At 38.5% G+C, this 18,114-nt stretch overlaps 1 protein-coding gene across 1 annotated transcript in view; it reads right to left on the bottom strand.

The window, feature by feature from the left end:
- Nucleotides 1-2,046: 2,046 nt before the first annotated feature.
- LOC107696664 (SHC SH2 domain-binding protein 1-like) overlaps nucleotides 2,047-18,114 on the bottom strand; it is a 25,923-nt gene continuing 9,855 nt past the window's right edge. Inside the window, exons 8-13 of the mRNA XM_016497126.1 lie at nucleotides 16,415-16,535; nucleotides 10,646-10,777; nucleotides 8,233-8,351; nucleotides 7,891-7,977; nucleotides 7,041-7,182; nucleotides 2,047-2,941 (exon numbers count right to left, since the gene is read on the bottom strand). Of these exons, the coding sequence (XP_016352612.1) occupies nucleotides 2,610-2,941; nucleotides 7,041-7,182; nucleotides 7,891-7,977; nucleotides 8,233-8,351; nucleotides 10,646-10,777; nucleotides 16,415-16,535 (933 nt within the window). The 3' untranslated portion in view covers nucleotides 2,047-2,609. The remainder of the gene's footprint in view (nucleotides 2,942-7,040; nucleotides 7,183-7,890; nucleotides 7,978-8,232; nucleotides 8,352-10,645; nucleotides 10,778-16,414; nucleotides 16,536-18,114) is intronic.

Below are 18,114 nucleotides of genomic sequence, written 5' to 3'. Positions count from 1 at the left end.
ATATTGTCCTATCATATTAAACCATACATAAATGGAAAGCTTATTTATTCAGCTATCAGATCGACATAAAATCTCAATTTCACAAAATTGACACTTATGACTGGTTTGTGGTCCAGGGTCACAAATGACACCGCAAGTCACATGACATCACAGATGTTGCTCTTCATCAAATGCAGTACCTGTGATAGTTTGCGATTTTGTGCGCAGCTGGTGATTTTTCTGCTATACAAGTATGAAACAGAGAGATTTTTATAGTTCTTGTAAAAGAATCACACAGTCACAGACTGCTGTTGTTTGAATATAATTTGTCTGTCTACAAAAGACCAAAGGTTATCAAAGACAAACACCAGAATTGAGAGATAAATTGAATAAACAATTGGCTAATACTGAAATCACATTCTGCAATATTGTGGGTCATTTTGCCTCTTTTTGCTCCACCAGAAGAAATAATTCCAAATGCAGTCGCAGCAAGAGTAACATGCAGTAGTGGTGTTTAGTTTCTGAACGATGTGATCTGCAGAGTCAGAAACCATTAATACAGTCTGGAATATGCTCAAATATAGACAAGATGAGATACAAACTCTGGAAAGTTCAGCATTTCAAATTTAAGGTCCGTAACTAATCTTTGTATAAAATTACTTCAACTAGGCTACTTACAAGTTCAGCACAGAGGTAGTCAGGACGAGACCAACAAACCTTAATTTCCCTCAAAACTTTGCAAAACACAGCCTCTCTTACTCCACTAAGGAGTTTTTAAATAACAGTATCCTAGAAAAGTCCAACCTCAAGAGAAGTACGATGCTCCCTGACATTTAATTAACAGACAGCTCTGCTAATTAACAAAACCGTACGTATTCACCGCTATCTTGTATTTAAAGTGTACACGAGCAGCTTGCTTCTCTAGCATTCATATGCAGCATCACAAACTCTGGAAGGTGAAACACTCGTTGTCACAAATTAATGAGCAACTGGTAGATATTGTAGGTCACCTTAGTTTTGATGCAGAAGACAAGGGAGAAAAACAAGGAGAGGGTGGTGATGTTTACAGTCATAGGGGACACACTGAAACTAACTGCACCTTCAGTGGCTTTGACAGTCGCCCTTACCTTTAACAATAGATGCCGCAATTGTTCCCTGGACCGCTCGCTGGTCTGAAGGACACCGCTTCAAAATGGGACACTTTTTAGAGTCCTCCATGGCTGCAAGCTCTTGCTTTAGTCTGTCCAGACTGACACCTCTTTTGAAGATAAAACAATTGGCACAAAAGAAGCATGTCACTTCTTTTCCCCTCCATTTCTGTTGCATCTAATATATGCCAGAAGAATCGGTAGAAGAAAAAGAAAGAAATCAATAATCCCTAGGTCCTTTATCCCCCCCTTCAAAAAGAAAGGTGTATACTTTTTTTTTTATCATCGATTCCACTCAAAGACTTTGACCTATACAACAAACACAGACATCTTATGAAACAGAGAAAAACTTATGGAAAGAGAATTCTTTCCCATAAGTCTCCTTTAAAATAAAATGGGCCTTCCCTAAACACACACTTCAGACAGCAGTTTAAGGCAACAGTTAATAGGTAAGTACCAAGTCTAAAAAGGGACATTTAATTAAGATGCATAAATGAATTTGGTGTCAAACTGATTTTGACATGGTGCTAGAGTAAGGTACAAGGATGGATAACTCTGAAAGACAAACCATTAACATTCTTTAATTGTTCTTCATCTCATTTTCTCCAATGAATTTGTATTGTTATATTTCACATTAATGCACTTTAAAGATCTCATTATGCCTTTTTGCAGTTCATTTTTTTTACCCACTTAAAACGAAAGCCTCACAGCTGGTTTTGGAGAACAAGTTTGGCTAATGCATGTCAAGCTGCATCTCCTTAAGCAGACCAAAACCATATTTTTTGACTGGGCATGCTGGATTATGTAATTAATCAAATGGTCTCCATTATAAAGTGGTTTACCTTTCATTTTCTGAGCATTAATCAAAGTGAATTTAATCAACGAGAATTAAGTTATCACAAAAGGAACCCCTGTAGACCAGCAAAATCAGAAACTCTCTTACTCTTCCATGCTTTTTTATTTATAAAGTAAACAACATAAAGCAGATTTGTGCCATTTGGAACAAAACATCTTTATTTCTACAAAATATAAAGAGACAATTAAGGGAAAAATTACTGCTTTTGTGCTTTGCTTTTTTTAGTGACTAAATGCTTTTTAGTGCTAATTAGTGACTATAGTAACCATTTAACTAGAATGTGGACAAAATGTGAACTGTGGGAACTCTTAAAAAAAAAAAAACAGATTTGTTCTTAAACATGACATGGTATGAACAAAAAAAATCCAAGGTGCTGCTCTTTTGTGTTATTATATGCACAAGTGTTTCATCGTTTGAAAACTTCCTGATAAACAAAAACTCAATTCAAAAAGGCACATGATAAAAATAGAAAGTTTAAAAGCCTACACATTTAATTAATTTTGCCATTTCACTCGCACAGTAATCAATGAAAGCTCACAAAGTAAACTTGCAGCAAAATTGAAGAAATACAGAATAAATAATTAAACAGTGAAGTGTGTCTGTGCATGTTTGCCGTAGAGAAGCCTTCAGTACAGGAAGGTACCAAAGCTTCCCTTTCCATTGTGCTTGAATTGATTTCCATGAATGGAAATGAACATTTCCTGTGAGAGTAGATTCTCATCAGCCTGCATGGCCCCCAGTGCTTTCATCCGGCTCTTCCGAAGCCCATGTTTCTTGGCCGATGTGGCAACCAACTCTTGCTTGATGGCATCATTTCCCTCAGTGAAGTCTGGAGGGACGGAGTGGCCATGTTGGATGGCTGGGCACTCTTCCTCCACGACAATGGTAGGCACATCATCATCATCTATATCTGCCTCTGATTGTACTACTGTGTCCTCAAATTCTTTCTCTTTCTCATCTGACAAAACAGAAGAGGCACACAACAGGCTTCAGAATAGATTTGGTTTTGACTTTTTTAGTGTTTAGTGCTCTCATTCACCCTTCCAGCAGGGAGCAATATGAATGGTTATAGTCAGCCAGAAAATGATAGGGTACAATAAAAGGATGTGTTTGAAGCATCTACAACTCTCCCCTAAATGGAGGGCCTCTGCACTCAAACTAAACCCTGCTGTTCCTGGCAAAGTCATTAATGACACAATGAACAATTAAACTGTAATACTAGACTGAGACACTTTAATTTCCTTTATAAAAAGGTTAGTTCTGTTCCTCGATTCTGATTGGTCAGCAGCTGTGTTTTATTCACGATACAGCACAGCTATGACCGCTTCACCCAACGTTCTGTGTATCACTGAGCAACACCCTTAGCAACCTACCTTAGCAACATAAACACTCAATAATCTAGCATTAAAACTGTTCCGTTTATTATGTATTTCAGCAGAATTAACTGTTTGTTATTTATTTAAGTATGCGTTATGTATGCTGGCGTTATGTTGCATCTTTCATCTTTAACTTTGAGACCCCGCCCTTCCCCGACTAATAAACACTCCTCATGCAGAGATGTGTTGATGCGTGTGCACATCTGTGTGGAAGCCTACAGTTTTCGAAGTGAGGAGGGAATATTACTGTATTTATTAGTTTTCGGTTTCAGGTATGATTCTGTATGTCCCTCACTTTACACTGTAATGACGCTTGCAAACTCGCGCTGTGCCGCTAATCAGTCTGTTTTAAAACTAAAAGACGGAAAAACAGACGTTTCCTCATGCTGAGAGATAAGCAGATGTATGTGTGTGAGAAAATATCATATATGGTGTTAAAATAAATGACACAGCAGATGATAAGAGCTCCTATTCTCTGTTTTTATCCTTTAGATGAGGCATGTTTGGAACATTTCTCTTGCCGTTTACTGTTGCTGTCAGGAACTATTTTTAGCGGAAGGACAGCATTTAACGAACTTGCTTCAAAAAAGTAACCTTTCAATACACACATTTTTGGTTTTTATATATTTTTTTTTTATTGTGTGGTAACCGTTTTATAAAAGCAATAAGGTACTCGAGGCCGTGCTGTATCGTGAATAAATCACGGCTGAAGGGCGTTGTTGCAACCCCTATATTTATTGCTTACATATAGGAGAAAGCATCTTTAGGAAAGTCAGCAGTTATACTCAGGGTAGTATAAAACTGTTTTCCCTTTGCTATGAGACCTTCAAGGAAGAACTATCCCATAACCTACATTTTCTTTCCAATATGTATTATATTTAATTCAAATGGATTCATCTGAATACAATGATACTTGCAATCTAAATTGCTCTAAATCTACACATACAAAAATGGATAAGGATCAACCAATGCATATCTCACCTTCATAATAAAAATGCATAACCATTTATTTTAAAGAAAATAGATTCTGAATTTCCCTAACCAACACCCAAATGAAAACATGCACATATGTCGACCGAAAGTATTTAAATTGCACTTTCTTTTAAGGTTTCAATGCAGAACAGAAATTAACTATGCCAATGCATCTAACAGACAAAGGCAGACGGTGAGAGGCGGAAGCATAAAGGAACCAGAGGGAGAAGTAGGGTCTACTTTTATTTTGAAGCCGAGACGCCTTCTGCTGAGCATAATTCAGAAATTAAGCATACTGCATTCACAGCTGCCCTTCATTGAGTGTCAAGCGTATTTCCGTTCTTTTCTCAAAATGGAGCTGGCTGAGAGAGGAGGGGAAAAAAAGCCGATCCTGCTGAAGAAAAGTACCGTGGGGATGGCAGTCATTACAGACAGGCCTTCCAACAGCCCCAGGGGGGCATTTTTATCAAAAATTTTATGCAAGTGAATATATTTTCAGATATTACCGCAGGAGAAAGTAGAGCACTTTTCTCATAGTCCTGCGGGTTCCTTCACAAGCTATATAGGCGTGTGGCGCATGCAGGCATGCACAGAACCATTTACAGTAATGGGTCATGGCCTATTTAATTTGTGGCAAAGAAGATGAGATGTGTGAAAGCCCAAAACATCAAGGTTACACTATCCCCCATACAAGAAACCAAGGACACGCAGCAGACAAAAAAAAATTATTTAGCTCTTACATGGAGGCCCTGGACACATGAATATATTATTTATGTACTGTATTATTTGCGAGCTCAAGCACGTTTCATATTTCCCAGTAAATTGCAAGAAAATTCAGCATAAATAACATGAATTAAAGGAATAGCTCTCCCGTCACGTCACCTCACATTGTTTTAAACCTAAAAGCCAGTTATGTTTTTCTGTGGAATCAAATTAAATAATAATAATAAATAAAATAATAATAATTTACATTATCCATACAACAACAGTTCATAGTGACCACTTTTTGTGAAAAAAAAACAAAAACAAAACACTCATACTGATAATTGTGTTACAGCTGATAACAGATAAATTTGGGGTTAGCTAACCCATGGGGATTAGTGAGAGAACTGCAGGGGCTTTGTGATTTGATGAAAAGCTATTTATTATTATGATTCATTATTAAATCATAAAAAGCCATTTTTAAATAAAACAATATAACACTTTATTTGTTTACCTGCATGTCATATGGCACCTGTGAACCACGAACATGCAAATGTGTAAAAGTATTGAGAAATTAACAAAATAGCAGGGAGTACTTCAAGAAAACATTTTATGTCAAAGGGGTTCAGCTGACAAAAAAAACAAACAAACAAAAAACTGGGTTTGAGAATCCATGATGTACAGTATAAAACGTGTATTAATTATTATTTGGATTTAAAATTATTAGTAATATTTGCTGAAGACTTGACATGTATTATTAGTATTTTTTAAGATTAAACATTACATTTAAATTTACACATTACATTAAAATCTAAAATATCAGCTAATAATTGAGAGAGCCATGATAAACTGATAATATTTCAGTGTTGCGTCATTCTGGAGCTTGACAAGCTGGTCACGATTAACAGCTGTTATATAAAAAGAGCTGTGTGAACATTATTTTCCATTGAGAAAAAGTAACATGCTATTTTAGAACCAAAAAAGGGGGAAATGTTTCATTTTGGGTGAACAATCCCTATAATGCTTGCAGCAATGTATCTTCACTAACCGTCGTTAGCATTTCTACTTCTTCAGGTGTTGCTAGGTACTAGGGATGGGTATCGTTAAGGTTTTAACGGAATTACTACTCTTACCAATACTGCTTATCGATACGGTACTTTAAAGGTATTCTTATCGATACTTTTTGTTTTATATATCCCAACTGTTCTCCTCCACTTAAGACATAAACTGTGTTTAAGTAAATACTCTCCAAGCCGGCCATTTTTAATTTTTTGTGTGTATTTGATCGTTTGGACATGCGCCCGAAGCTCAAAGTGTAATTTGTTTGTCCGTTTTGGAGCACGCCGCGTGCATACATTTCAGCCTGAGGAACAGCGTCTCATGTGCGGATTGTGCTTTCAACATTTTATTATCAAACATGTCCCGCAATTTAGCAACAGTAAAGACAGCATCTTACAACAATCACCGATTGAGCTGATTCTGACGTTAAGTTTGGGTTTTAGGGAGGAACGAATGCGCACCGCTGTGAAGGGAAAGAAGTTGCGCAATACGAAACGCAAGACGGCATCTTACAACAATCACCGATTGAGCTGATTCTGACGTTAAGTTTGGGTTTTAGGGAGGAACGAATGCGCACCGCTGTGAAAGGAAAGAAGTTGCGCAAGACGAAATGCAGCTAGTTTTTAATAACTTTACCTCATGTCTTCTTTTGTATAATCCTTAGAAGCCAAAATCTAAATAAAAAAATAAAATTATAAAAATAAAATTAGCTTAATAAAACAGTCAGTACCGATAGCAGAACCGTTAACGTCAGAGCTTATCGATACTCCGGTCTTTCATAATTTAGCCCCGGGACCGATTAAATACCGGGTTTCGGTACCCATCCCTACTAGGTACTTCAAGATAAAAGTTCATTACCCTTAATGAACTAGCTGGTGTTAATTTGAGAATATGCTCTGCTGCTGGGGAACTGAGGCGGCAGAAGCAGACAGAAGAAGAAAAGGGCACCTGCGGCATTGGGCTCTGCAGGCAGATCCTCCACAGCAGCGGCACCTGGCTTGACCAAGATAACGGCATAGCCCTGATTGTTGTGGATCATGTTATTCACCATGGTGATTTTAGGCATGGCGTCCAACTCGTCTGCAAAATCCTGCCAAAGGGGAAGCAGGGGATGGTAAACACGCAGCATGCCTACACAAATGAACATGTGCATGCACACTCTCACATCTCTTTCTGGTCTAAGCAAAGTGGGGGAGAATAAAACACTGAGGTTGGGAAGGCGCAGCATGTACACAAACACAAAACTTGAGGAAGATAGATCAAATCCAATTATTCCGCTGGAGTTAATTACGGAAAAATCCTTTTGGGTTGCTGCTACCTGTGTGTGAATCTAATTTGCTCTCAGGTGAAACACTAACACTGACTTGAGATGAAGTATTATGCAATGGCTTTCTCAAGACACACTTTCTCAAATGAAGCCAACTGGCAACATTTTCCACAAAGATTCATGTCTACAACTCCAGGGTGCTCACTGGCTTTTCTAAGATTTCCCTTTGAACTGTGTGAGCGTACTGACCTCTGGTGACACGGCTTAAAGCTATTACCATCAAAGACGCCCCACGGTGGCCATTGAAGTCCCACTCCACTAACACACTAAAGGGGCCAACTTCCCTGGAGGTCTTCTAAATGCATTAATCCACTAGATCATTAATACGATACTAAGACGGCTCTAAAGTGCGGCTCTGTTGGGTCAGGTAAGATACTTGCTGTTGCCTGGGCAACGATTAGCAGTAACCAGGAGCCAGACGGGCTAATCTATAGGGGTTTAGAAGAGCCGAAGCTCATCCATCTTCCTCACCTTAATCAGGATCCCCTCCTTGCAGTGATGGATGCCGTTGCCCACCAGACTGCATACACTCCCAGGGTAGATCTCCACACCGGCACCCTGAAGCACAGAGCACACAGCGACCATCAGAACGATAATGGTATTGGTCAATGAAGAAGAGGCTCTTTAGTAAAATGGCTGGTGGTAAATCAGTCTAAGAACGCTGCTGGCAAGACCTTTCACATTTCTATTTCATGCTGTAATAACTACTGTAAAGAATAGATGGTAGAGCAATACGTTCAACTGATAATATTCATTCCATAAGTGAAGTCATTTTATAATTTACGTGAGGGATCCTGTGCTAGTGCAGCTTACCTTGGAGCCGTACAGGTCGCACATGTTCATGCAGAGCTGGGCCGCCGATCGCACAATCACACCTGTGGTCTCACACTGCATCACACAATTTTCCATTTCCAGCTTCCCCTGGCGAACACCTGATGAAAGATAAAGGGTGACAAATCAAAAAGACATTGGAGGACGGTGACAGGACATGCAAGGAGGAAAAGTTTCCAGTCACATATAAAGATATAGAATAGTGCTAGGTTATATTGAATATAAGCAATATAAAATTAAATAATATTGGCCATATCACAATGATTTTTCTTTGACTACCGATTTTCCAAAAGACCAACAGTTAGATGTGTCATCCTGGTATCTGAGTTTTATTCATATTTCTGAACCACTTCAAACTGTTTGTTTTGAACAACTGAAAAATTTGATTATGCAATTACATCATACATCTATATAATTGTATACCTTTAAAAATTATAAAAAAGCACCCCTTTCTAGCATTGTTTTTATTATGTTTAAAAATGTTTTATTATAAATCTATGAGGGTAATCTATTGCTGTTCTTTTACTAATAATTGTTATAATGGTGAATACACCCTATTGTTTAAAAGTTTAGTGTCAGTACTTTTTTTTATGTTTTTGAAAGTTTATTATGCTCACCAAAGCTGCATTTATTTGATCAAGAATATAGCAAAATATTGTGGAAAAAATTGACTTTTTTTCTATTTTAATGTTTTGTGATAAGCTTCTGCGATGGCAAAGCTGAATTATCAGCAGCCATTACTCGAGTCACATGATCCTTCAGAAATCATCCTATATGCCGATTTAGTCAAGGAACATTTCTTGATATTATCAATGTTGTAAATAGTTGTGCGGCTTATTATTTTTGTGAAAACCAGGATGCATTTTTTTCCTGAATAAAGATACAAATAAAAGCAATCATAAATCATTTTGTAACAATGTAAAAGTCTCTACTGCCCCTTGTAAACAATTTAAAGGGTTAGTTCACCCAAAAATTAAAATTAGCCGGTTTTTTACTCACCCTCAAAGCATCCTAGTGTATGTGACTTTCTTCTTTCAGACGAATCCAATCAGTTATATTCAAAATTGTCCTGGCCCCTCCAAGCCTTTCTATGGGGGTAAGCGGGTGTTGGTTGTCAACAGTTCAGAAGACGTGAAATAAAGTGCGTGCATCCATAGTAAAACATCCCTCACACGGCTCCGGGGGAGTGAATAAAGGCCTCCTCTAGCAAATCCATGCATTTTTGTAAGATAAATATCCATATTTCAAACGTAATAAACACTTTTTTCTCACTTCCGCTGACTGTCACACGCGTTGCGTGATTAGTGACGAACGCGGAGACAAAACAAAACAAAACACCGTTCACGAATTAGAATCACAAAACAAGGATTTGTAAAGAAAAATGTCAGAGGATTTCGATATAAGCCAAGAGAAGACTGGTTTTCCTTTGAGAAATGCAGGAGCAAAGGAAACAAAGTTTCCTTACTTTAGCAGAGGCACCCGCACGACGCCTACTTCCTACGTCATCCGCCTGCATGACTTCCGCATACCACAGTTCAGCGGAAGTGAGAAAAAAAGTGTTTATTACATTTGAAATATGGATATTTATCATACATAAATGCATGGATTCGCTACAGAAGGCCTTTATTCACCCCCCGGAGCCGTGTGAGGGACATTTTATTACGGATGCAAGCACTTTATTTCACGTCTTCTGAACTGTAGACAACCAACACCTGCTTACCCCCACTGAAAGGCTTGGAGGGGCCAGGACAATTTTTAATGTAACTCTGATTGGATTCGTCTGAAAGAAGAAAGTCACATACACCTAGGATGCTTTGAGGGTGAGTAAAAAACAGGCTAATTTTCATTTTTGGGTGAACTAACCCTTTAATGCATCCTTGCTGAATAAAAATATAAAATCTCTTTCAAATAAGGAAATCATTTAGTTACAATGACTGGTCAAAATGGTGATTTAAAAAAAGAAAAAAAAAATCTGAAAAATAGTGTCTTTTTTTTTCTCTTATCTATATTGTCTGGTCATAATACAATAGGGAACATATTGTTTTGGAAGCAAGCAGGACATCCAGTGGATAATAAACAAGTCTGTTATTCTGACCAGATCAGAAATCCCACAGGAAGCAAACCTTTAGTGTAGCCGCACACAGGGATACAGATTTAAAGGCTCCCTAGGCTAGGCATGCCAGCAGGGCTCACCAATGAAATGACAAGAAAAACATAAGATCACTCTCCTGTTACTGTGTTGCTGTAGAGGCCAAATGAATGTCTGAGCAAAAAGTGCATGTCAGGTCTCTGTTTAATATCCTGCTGTCCATTGAACAGCAGCAGTCCCTCAAGACACTTCGACAAACAGCTGGAAAGGGGGAAAAGAGGCAGGACAATTTTCTTTGAAACTCACACAAGATGCCTTCAACGGCGTCGCGCTGTATGAACTTTAGATTCGAGAGTTTGACATTTGCTCCTGTTGACTCCACAAATGCATCGCCCTTGTTACGCTTCTCGATCACCACCTCGTCCGGCAAACCGTATCCTGAGGGAAGACAGGAGAGAAATGGCTCTAGAAAAAGTCCTTTTATGTCCAACCCTTACACTTTTTATCTAAAGCAACTTATAAAAAGCAAAAAAAATTTTTTTTTGACAAAATAAAATACAATAAAATAAGCTTAAATAATCACTGCATAAACACTTAAGGTTGTTTATGCCTCTTTTAAATAACACAAAAACTCTAAAATAACCTTGTTATAAAACAGGCCGCCGATAGCATAGTTTTGCCAGTAACAAGAACCCGTTAAAATTGCACTCTTTGAATAAAACATTTTCTGAACCTGCATGACAAAAAACGCTGAAGGGAAATTGACAGGCCCTTAACCCTGATGGATCACTGTCATTTACCACTAGGCCTACCATCCAGCAAACATCATCTCATTATAGAAAAAGCCTCTCCATAAAGGACCTAATTCTCTATGGAAATTAGACCATCTCTCAGTCTAGACGCATGGTTTCCAAGTAACAATGTGGCTAAATGACCATCAATAAGCGTGTTGAGTTTATAGCAGCCGGCAAACTGATGACTGAGAGGTCAGCTTAGCACCATCTCAGTTTGAGATAGTGGTGGCAGGTCAGCGAGAGCAGCGGTTCAAAACCGCAGAGTTTGACAGCCCGGCTTCATTACACACTGCTCTTTGACAGATGGTCCTGAAGCAGGTTTCTCCCAGACTTTTCTAACAATGCCTAGATGAACTTGAGCACCCTGGTCAGCTCTCACACACTTCTTTCAAATGCCAAAGGCTGAATATAGACCAATAAGGTCACAGCACCATCCTCACTTCTACGTCTGCAGGTAACAACAGTTGATTTGCTGGAAGATCTCTCCGTAATTGACAGCAGTGGGATGCTTTGAATTGGGAAAACAGCGAATCACAGACCGTACTTCCTGCACTCCAAAATGCAACACCGATTCAGGTCTCAATGACTCAATCACTTCTAAAAACATGCAAAACTATTTAGAGCTCCTTCAAATAATCTTGGCAATAAAGCCATAGCCTGAGACAGAGGCATGTGTGACGTTTTCGCTAAATATCAAAGACCTTTAGCGCGGGGAGCAGAGTTATTTTATGGTAATCTGGCAGTGGTCTAATTGAGTTGCTCTTCTCCTGTAGTAGAGCCAGCAGCCGCCTGTGCGTTATCTCCTCTTTCAGGGCTTCCCTGACGCTGCAGGAGGGACTGCCAAGCACACAAAACCTCCATATTTAAACAGCGTCCTCCAGGCCTTCTTTCCTCTTCCTCATTTGACTTAATCACTATGTGACTTTGCAGGTCACCCATTTGCATAAAGAGACTTGACTCTGACCCCGTCCTCTCTCTGCTCGCCTGCCTCCACATTTCTCATGCATTAATTTTCGCCCCCCATCGTTGAAAGGTGGTTATTGCACCATCGAGCTCAATTACCTCAGCAGGCTTTCTAATATCACACGCCGACTGCGGTGTTCGTTTTATACACGTCCAGGGAACCATTTTGACAAACAAGGCCCGGTGCCAGACTATTGACTTAGTGTTATGAAGCATGCTGTATCACAAAGCTTTATTAAAGGGAAAAGAATAGTACAAAATACAGGTGATTTCCTCTGTGTTTTAGATGGAGGTGGATGAAGAAAAAAAAAAAAAGGAAAGAAAGTACTTTCCAAATCAATCGGATGATAAAGGTCAATGTCTCTACATCACTACAGCTAAAACTAGGCAATTCATTTAGACACCACTAAATGTCAGTAGTTATGTGGAAAGCTACTTTTAAAAGTAATACATTACAATATTGCATTACTCCATAAAAAAAGTAATTAATTGTTTTACTTAGATACTCTTTATGGAAAGTAAAGCATTACATTACTTTTGTGTTACATTTTCTCATATAGCCTGGGCTTGTTTATTTGTTTTTTAATAACAAAATACCCAAAGGTTATATTTTTGGCAACTGTAAAGGCCCTTTCACACCAAAAGTGAAATTAAGGAAGTGTCTCTGCACTCTGCACCTCACTCCCAATTTCTCGACACAGGACAGGAGAGGGGTCAGTGAATAAATGGGAAAACAAAGTAACTTGCATTACTTATTTGAAAAAAGTATCTCATATTTCAATGTAAATTTAAAAGCAATGCATTACTACTAGTTACTTGAAAAAATTATCCGATTACATAACTTAGTGTTACCCCCAACACTAAGGGCTCTATCATACACCCGGTGCAATGCGGCGCCAGGCGCGACGCAAGTGTTTTTTGCTAGTTTCAGCCTGAAGCAGTTTTCATTTTGGGAGTGCTGGTCTGAAAATGAGGTGTGTTCAGGCGCATTGTTGGCGCGTTGCTATTTTGAGGCAACTGAAATAGACCGCGCCATTGACCAACTAAAACCTGGTGTCAATTGAGTCAATGGAGCAGTGTTTTTTTTTTTTTTTTAAAGAGCACACACACAGCAGCAGCACACAAACATGCCAAATATTAAAAATTAAAGGATTACAATGTAAAAGATTATTATTGTGTAGGCTACATAAATTAAGCGTTAGCGTTAGTTCTGGCAGATCACCAGCTTGCATCAGCTGATTCTCAGCTGATCACATCTACCTATAGGAATACGACACCTATCGTGGCATTCCTATATAAGCTCTATTCAGTATTATTCAGCAGCTTTTCAGCTTGCTCAGGAGCAAATTAAGCATCGCTGCTCGCAAATCAAACTGTTGCAGCGTGTTTCAGAACATCTGAAATCCACATCTAAGATAAGTGAATGCTGTTTTAATCCATATCGCTGTGTATATTACCTGGTCTGCTAATTGAAAAAAGCATATTTGCAGCAGCATTTACGCATCTGTGTTCATACAGCTGGAGCAACACGTAGTCTAGAGCATGTAACCGCTCTGAGGACACACCGATAGTTAAGGCCATGAGAAATAAAGTTTTAGGGTGACATGACGTGTTGATTAAATACATGATCAACTGGCTGAGATCAAGCTATGTTCATTTAAAAAAATAAAATAAAATCACTTCGGTGGTGATTGGAAGGTTACGATTGAGCGCTCAAATGAACACAAAAAGGATTTAAATATAGTCCAATTATTCTAAGCAAGTACAAGCAGCGCTTTAAAAAAATTAAAAATAAATACAGGTAACTACAGTCGTTTTCCTCTGGTTCCTCACCTTTCGCCACAGTCAGGACTTGGCTTTCTGATATTCCTTGCTAATCAGACTCCTTTATCTTGAATAAAGGGTTACACTTAAATATCATTAAGTACATTAATGATATCTGCCTTGTTCTGTTCTGTTAACCCTAGTGGGGTTATTATTGCTGCTCTCCCTGCTCATTCATGACAGGCTGCATGGATGGGCAGGGAGGTTTTTGCCCAGAACAGAACCATACCGCCAAACCAAACTTTATGCTAAGTATCTATCATTTTGACGATAGTGGTCCTGACAGAAATATAAAAATGCCTATAGTCATTGCATGTATCAGAATTAGGCTACCTATTTGCTCGCGACCGAGCAGATCTGTTTAGTCTCTGGAGACGCGTTCTGTCTTTGCGCTTGCAAATTCTGCAGCATAAATAGCAAATTTGCCATGGCGCAAGCACAACTGGCTCTTAAAGGGAATGAGAGATGATACTCTGATTGGTTTATTGCACGTTATGCCCAAAACACACCCATTATTCATTAAGAGAATAGGGGCAACCCTTTTAGATCATGTACCAGGCGCGCAAACCGTTTTTCCCGTCGTTAAACTAGCAAAAGTGGATTCGTACACGCTCTAAGTGCACCTGCGCCGTGCGCTTTAGACCTTGCGCTTAGATCGTTAAAATAGGGCCCTATATGTCACTAACTTTTAAAGGGATAGTTCATCCATAAATAGTTTTTTTTCCATTGTCAATGTCCTCCTAACACAAGGCAAATCATATCGATTTGTAATATTTGAGGTGAGTCATAAGAATTACTTAACACTTTTTTTTTATTATTTTGGAGACTCATTTTCATTTTTCAGAGAAAAAATAAAGTCATACTGATCTGGTACAACATAAAATTGAGTAACAAGAATTTTAAATTTTAACCTTCCTGCTGTGTTAATAAAAAGGCTACTCCGTTTGTGTTAGGGGGTCAAATGGACACTGCAAAATTAGATGCACAGACACAAAATAAAAGCATTCCTTTGTTTTTTTTATAGCCACTTGTAGTGACTATTTGCACATGACTACAATGAATGACAGAATGTGATTGCAAATGACTACAATTAGTATTAATAGTAAAATTAATGTGAATTGTATTTATTGCTATTTACACAATGTAAACAGCCTCTGCCTTTGTTGTTCTGAAACTCCTGTGAGGGTAAAATGTGTTTCTCACATCTTTTCTTAGTGCTGCGACAGACTAGCAATTGAGCTCCAAAAAATTGACTGAAATTCAAATAGATGAAGCAGAATTATCCTTGGATAATTTACAAGACAAGGCTGTCCTAAATTTCCCATATATTTGATATTTTATATAGTCTTCAGTTTTTTACCTGACTCTTTTCTGTTTTTCAAAATGATTTTTGGCAAACTGCATGGAAACCAATGAATGTCAATTTAAAGGGTCATGAAACCCTCATGAAACTTTTTTTATTTTATTTTAGATGTTAACATATATGTACAGTTTGCACATCAATGAAAACAACAATAGCACTCATTTTGTCTATTTTTAAGGGGAAATGGTTATTTTTTCATTTTTTGGAGCCATTTCGTTCTTCCAGTTCAAGGAGCAAAGTTGAACCAACATCACAAAAATAGACGTATATGCGTTAATTTGGAGTGGTGATGGGCTGGAGTGGCTGGAGAGTACGTGTCTACAACGTCATCAGTTTTCTGAACTTTTCTCAGTATTATTCATTAGAATGAAGCCTTATGATCCAATCAGTACACTGTATTATGCATGAGGTTGGATTACAGTGAAGAATTCAAATCTCATGAAAGGTTTTCACGCTGTTATTTCATCTCTGTAAACATGACCGTAACAATATTTAATATGTAACAACGCGTGGAGCGCACATGAGAGAGCAGTTTTTGCACCGAACGCTGTAATGAGTTTAACAACACTCACTGTGTGGATCGTAGTTCATACCCAGACTAGAGCAAGCGTGTTTCAAGTTTTTGTGAACCTTTTATATTCTCTCATGCGCCAAACATGAACCAGCACCGTGTACGCACACACATCATGTCTTCTTAAAATATGCGCAAATAAGGGTGCTAATACAGCGATACATCTGATCATGAACGCGATGACACAGTGGATTATTGTGATGCACAGCAAACAATGATATAGACCACAAATTCAAAGAAGAGTAAACAAAAAGTAACTATGCCTTAATTCTTTCGAATTTAAACATTTTAATATTAATTTGTCTGTATAACGACTGTGTTGTAGGTCTGTGTTATTGGTTGTTTTCTCCCCTCTTCCCACCCTCTTCATGCCCACTTCTCCACAGCTTTACACACTCTTCTTCAAATCTAAGGTGTTAAAGACCAGTGCTGAAACAGGGGGTTTCATGACACTTTAAGCCTTAACATCATTTTAGGCACAAAGTGTTATGAATCCTATGACACCAATGTCAACAATTGTCAGTTCAGACAGACATGCACACGGTGAATCATGTGATTACCTTCAACCTCTACGGAGTCAACAATACTGATAGAGCTGGTGATGCTGTAAAGGCCAGGGCATACGATGACCACATCCCCCTCATAGCACGCATTGACTGCAAGCACTGGGTCACTGTGAAACTGGGATCAAAACACACACCATATTAGTCCAACTCAAATCATATTTGCCCTAAAAGCCAACAAAAACTGAATTTCAAATTGCAGTGAGTGGGGGAAAAAAAAAGAAAAACCGTCTGACACACAAAACAATTTAAGTGAATGCGTCTCAGTGGGGTTGAGTAGAGGCATCTGATCACACACGTGCACCATTTTAACAAGTTCTTGAGGGATAAACTGGCTCACAGAACAAGAGAGATCAAACATGAGCTAGTGCATGAACACAGTGCTTTAAAAACCTTCACAAATCCTGCATTACAGCACCTTGACACATTAGTGATCAGACCGTCCTAACAACTTTCCGCACAAACCGCTCTTTAATCTTACCAGTCGAACAGAAAATGGAGAAGCGAACGAGCACATGTGAGATTTTACTGACAAAATTATTCAGAGTCCTAGTGGTCATAAAATTATACTAGCATGAGCAAAATCGATGATTTGATTTTTTTCTGAGAGCTCTGAGGCGGCCAGTGCTCTCAGGCAGATATTAACCTTTAAGAGGTAAACCCAGGAAATTAAAAGACAGTGATCAGAGGCTGTGGGAGAAAGCGAGCAGGGCATTAATATCAGCATTTGGGGAGGATTTGCACTCTACCTTCCCGGTCTGAAACTACTTTATTTAAACGATCAGACCATCCTCCATCCAGATTCAGCTCCCAGAATAGCGGAAGTGACCTTTTCCAATTCAAATACCATATTTCAAACCCAAATGTCTTGTCATGGCTTAAAACTAGGCTTTGCTCAGAATCCAGGCAAAAGTAGCCCAAATTCAGTTTTTTTGCTTATATGTGATCTGTTTTTTCATAGCAGTGTGAACAGCAAAAACTACACTGAATCTTATTTTTCATTTCTAATTTGGGTCACTTCCATATGTGGTCTTAAATCCGATACAGGTCTTGATACAGGTCTTGCAATGCAACCTCAGTCTGAACAGTCATATCAGGATTCATGCAAGTTTTGTGTTACTCTAGATCAGTATCACAATTCCATACTGACAGGAGTTGCATAAAATCTCACATAAAACTTAACACAATAACACTTTAATCACATATAACATCTTGAATCATCGCTCCGGCCTGACAGGGCATCACACAGTATGGTAGGGGCGTAACATTTCCGTCACACGCTTGAGGTATTCGGCCAATCACAACGCACTGGATAGCTGGCCAATCACAGCACACCTCGCTTTTTCAGACAGATGAGCTTTGTAAAAATCGACGCGTTTCAGAAAGGCGGGGCATAGAGGAGAAACAATAATGTACAGTATGTGGAAAATAATGTGTTTTTTGAACCTTAAACCGCATAAACACATTTCATTACACAAAATAATGTTCTTTTTAGCAGCATCATATGACCCCTTTAAATAATGTTAATAAATAAAACGTTATAGTAAAATGATTTAAAGGGTTAGTTCACCCAAAAATGAAAATTCTGTCATTAATTACTCACCCTCGTGTTGTCCGAAACCCATAAGACCTTCGTTCTTCTTCGGAACACAATTTAAGTTATTTTTGATGAAATCTGAGAGCTCTCTGACCCTCCC

The sequence above is a fragment of the Sinocyclocheilus anshuiensis genome, unplaced genomic scaffold (assembly GCF_001515605.1).
Source record: "Sinocyclocheilus anshuiensis isolate Anshui unplaced genomic scaffold, SAMN03320099.WGS_v1.1 scaffold502, whole genome shotgun sequence".
Classification (NCBI taxonomy): domain Eukaryota; kingdom Metazoa; phylum Chordata; class Actinopteri; order Cypriniformes; family Cyprinidae; genus Sinocyclocheilus; species Sinocyclocheilus anshuiensis.
Note: the sequence above shows the minus strand (reverse complement) of the source record. Positions and strands in the feature narration are given on the sequence as shown.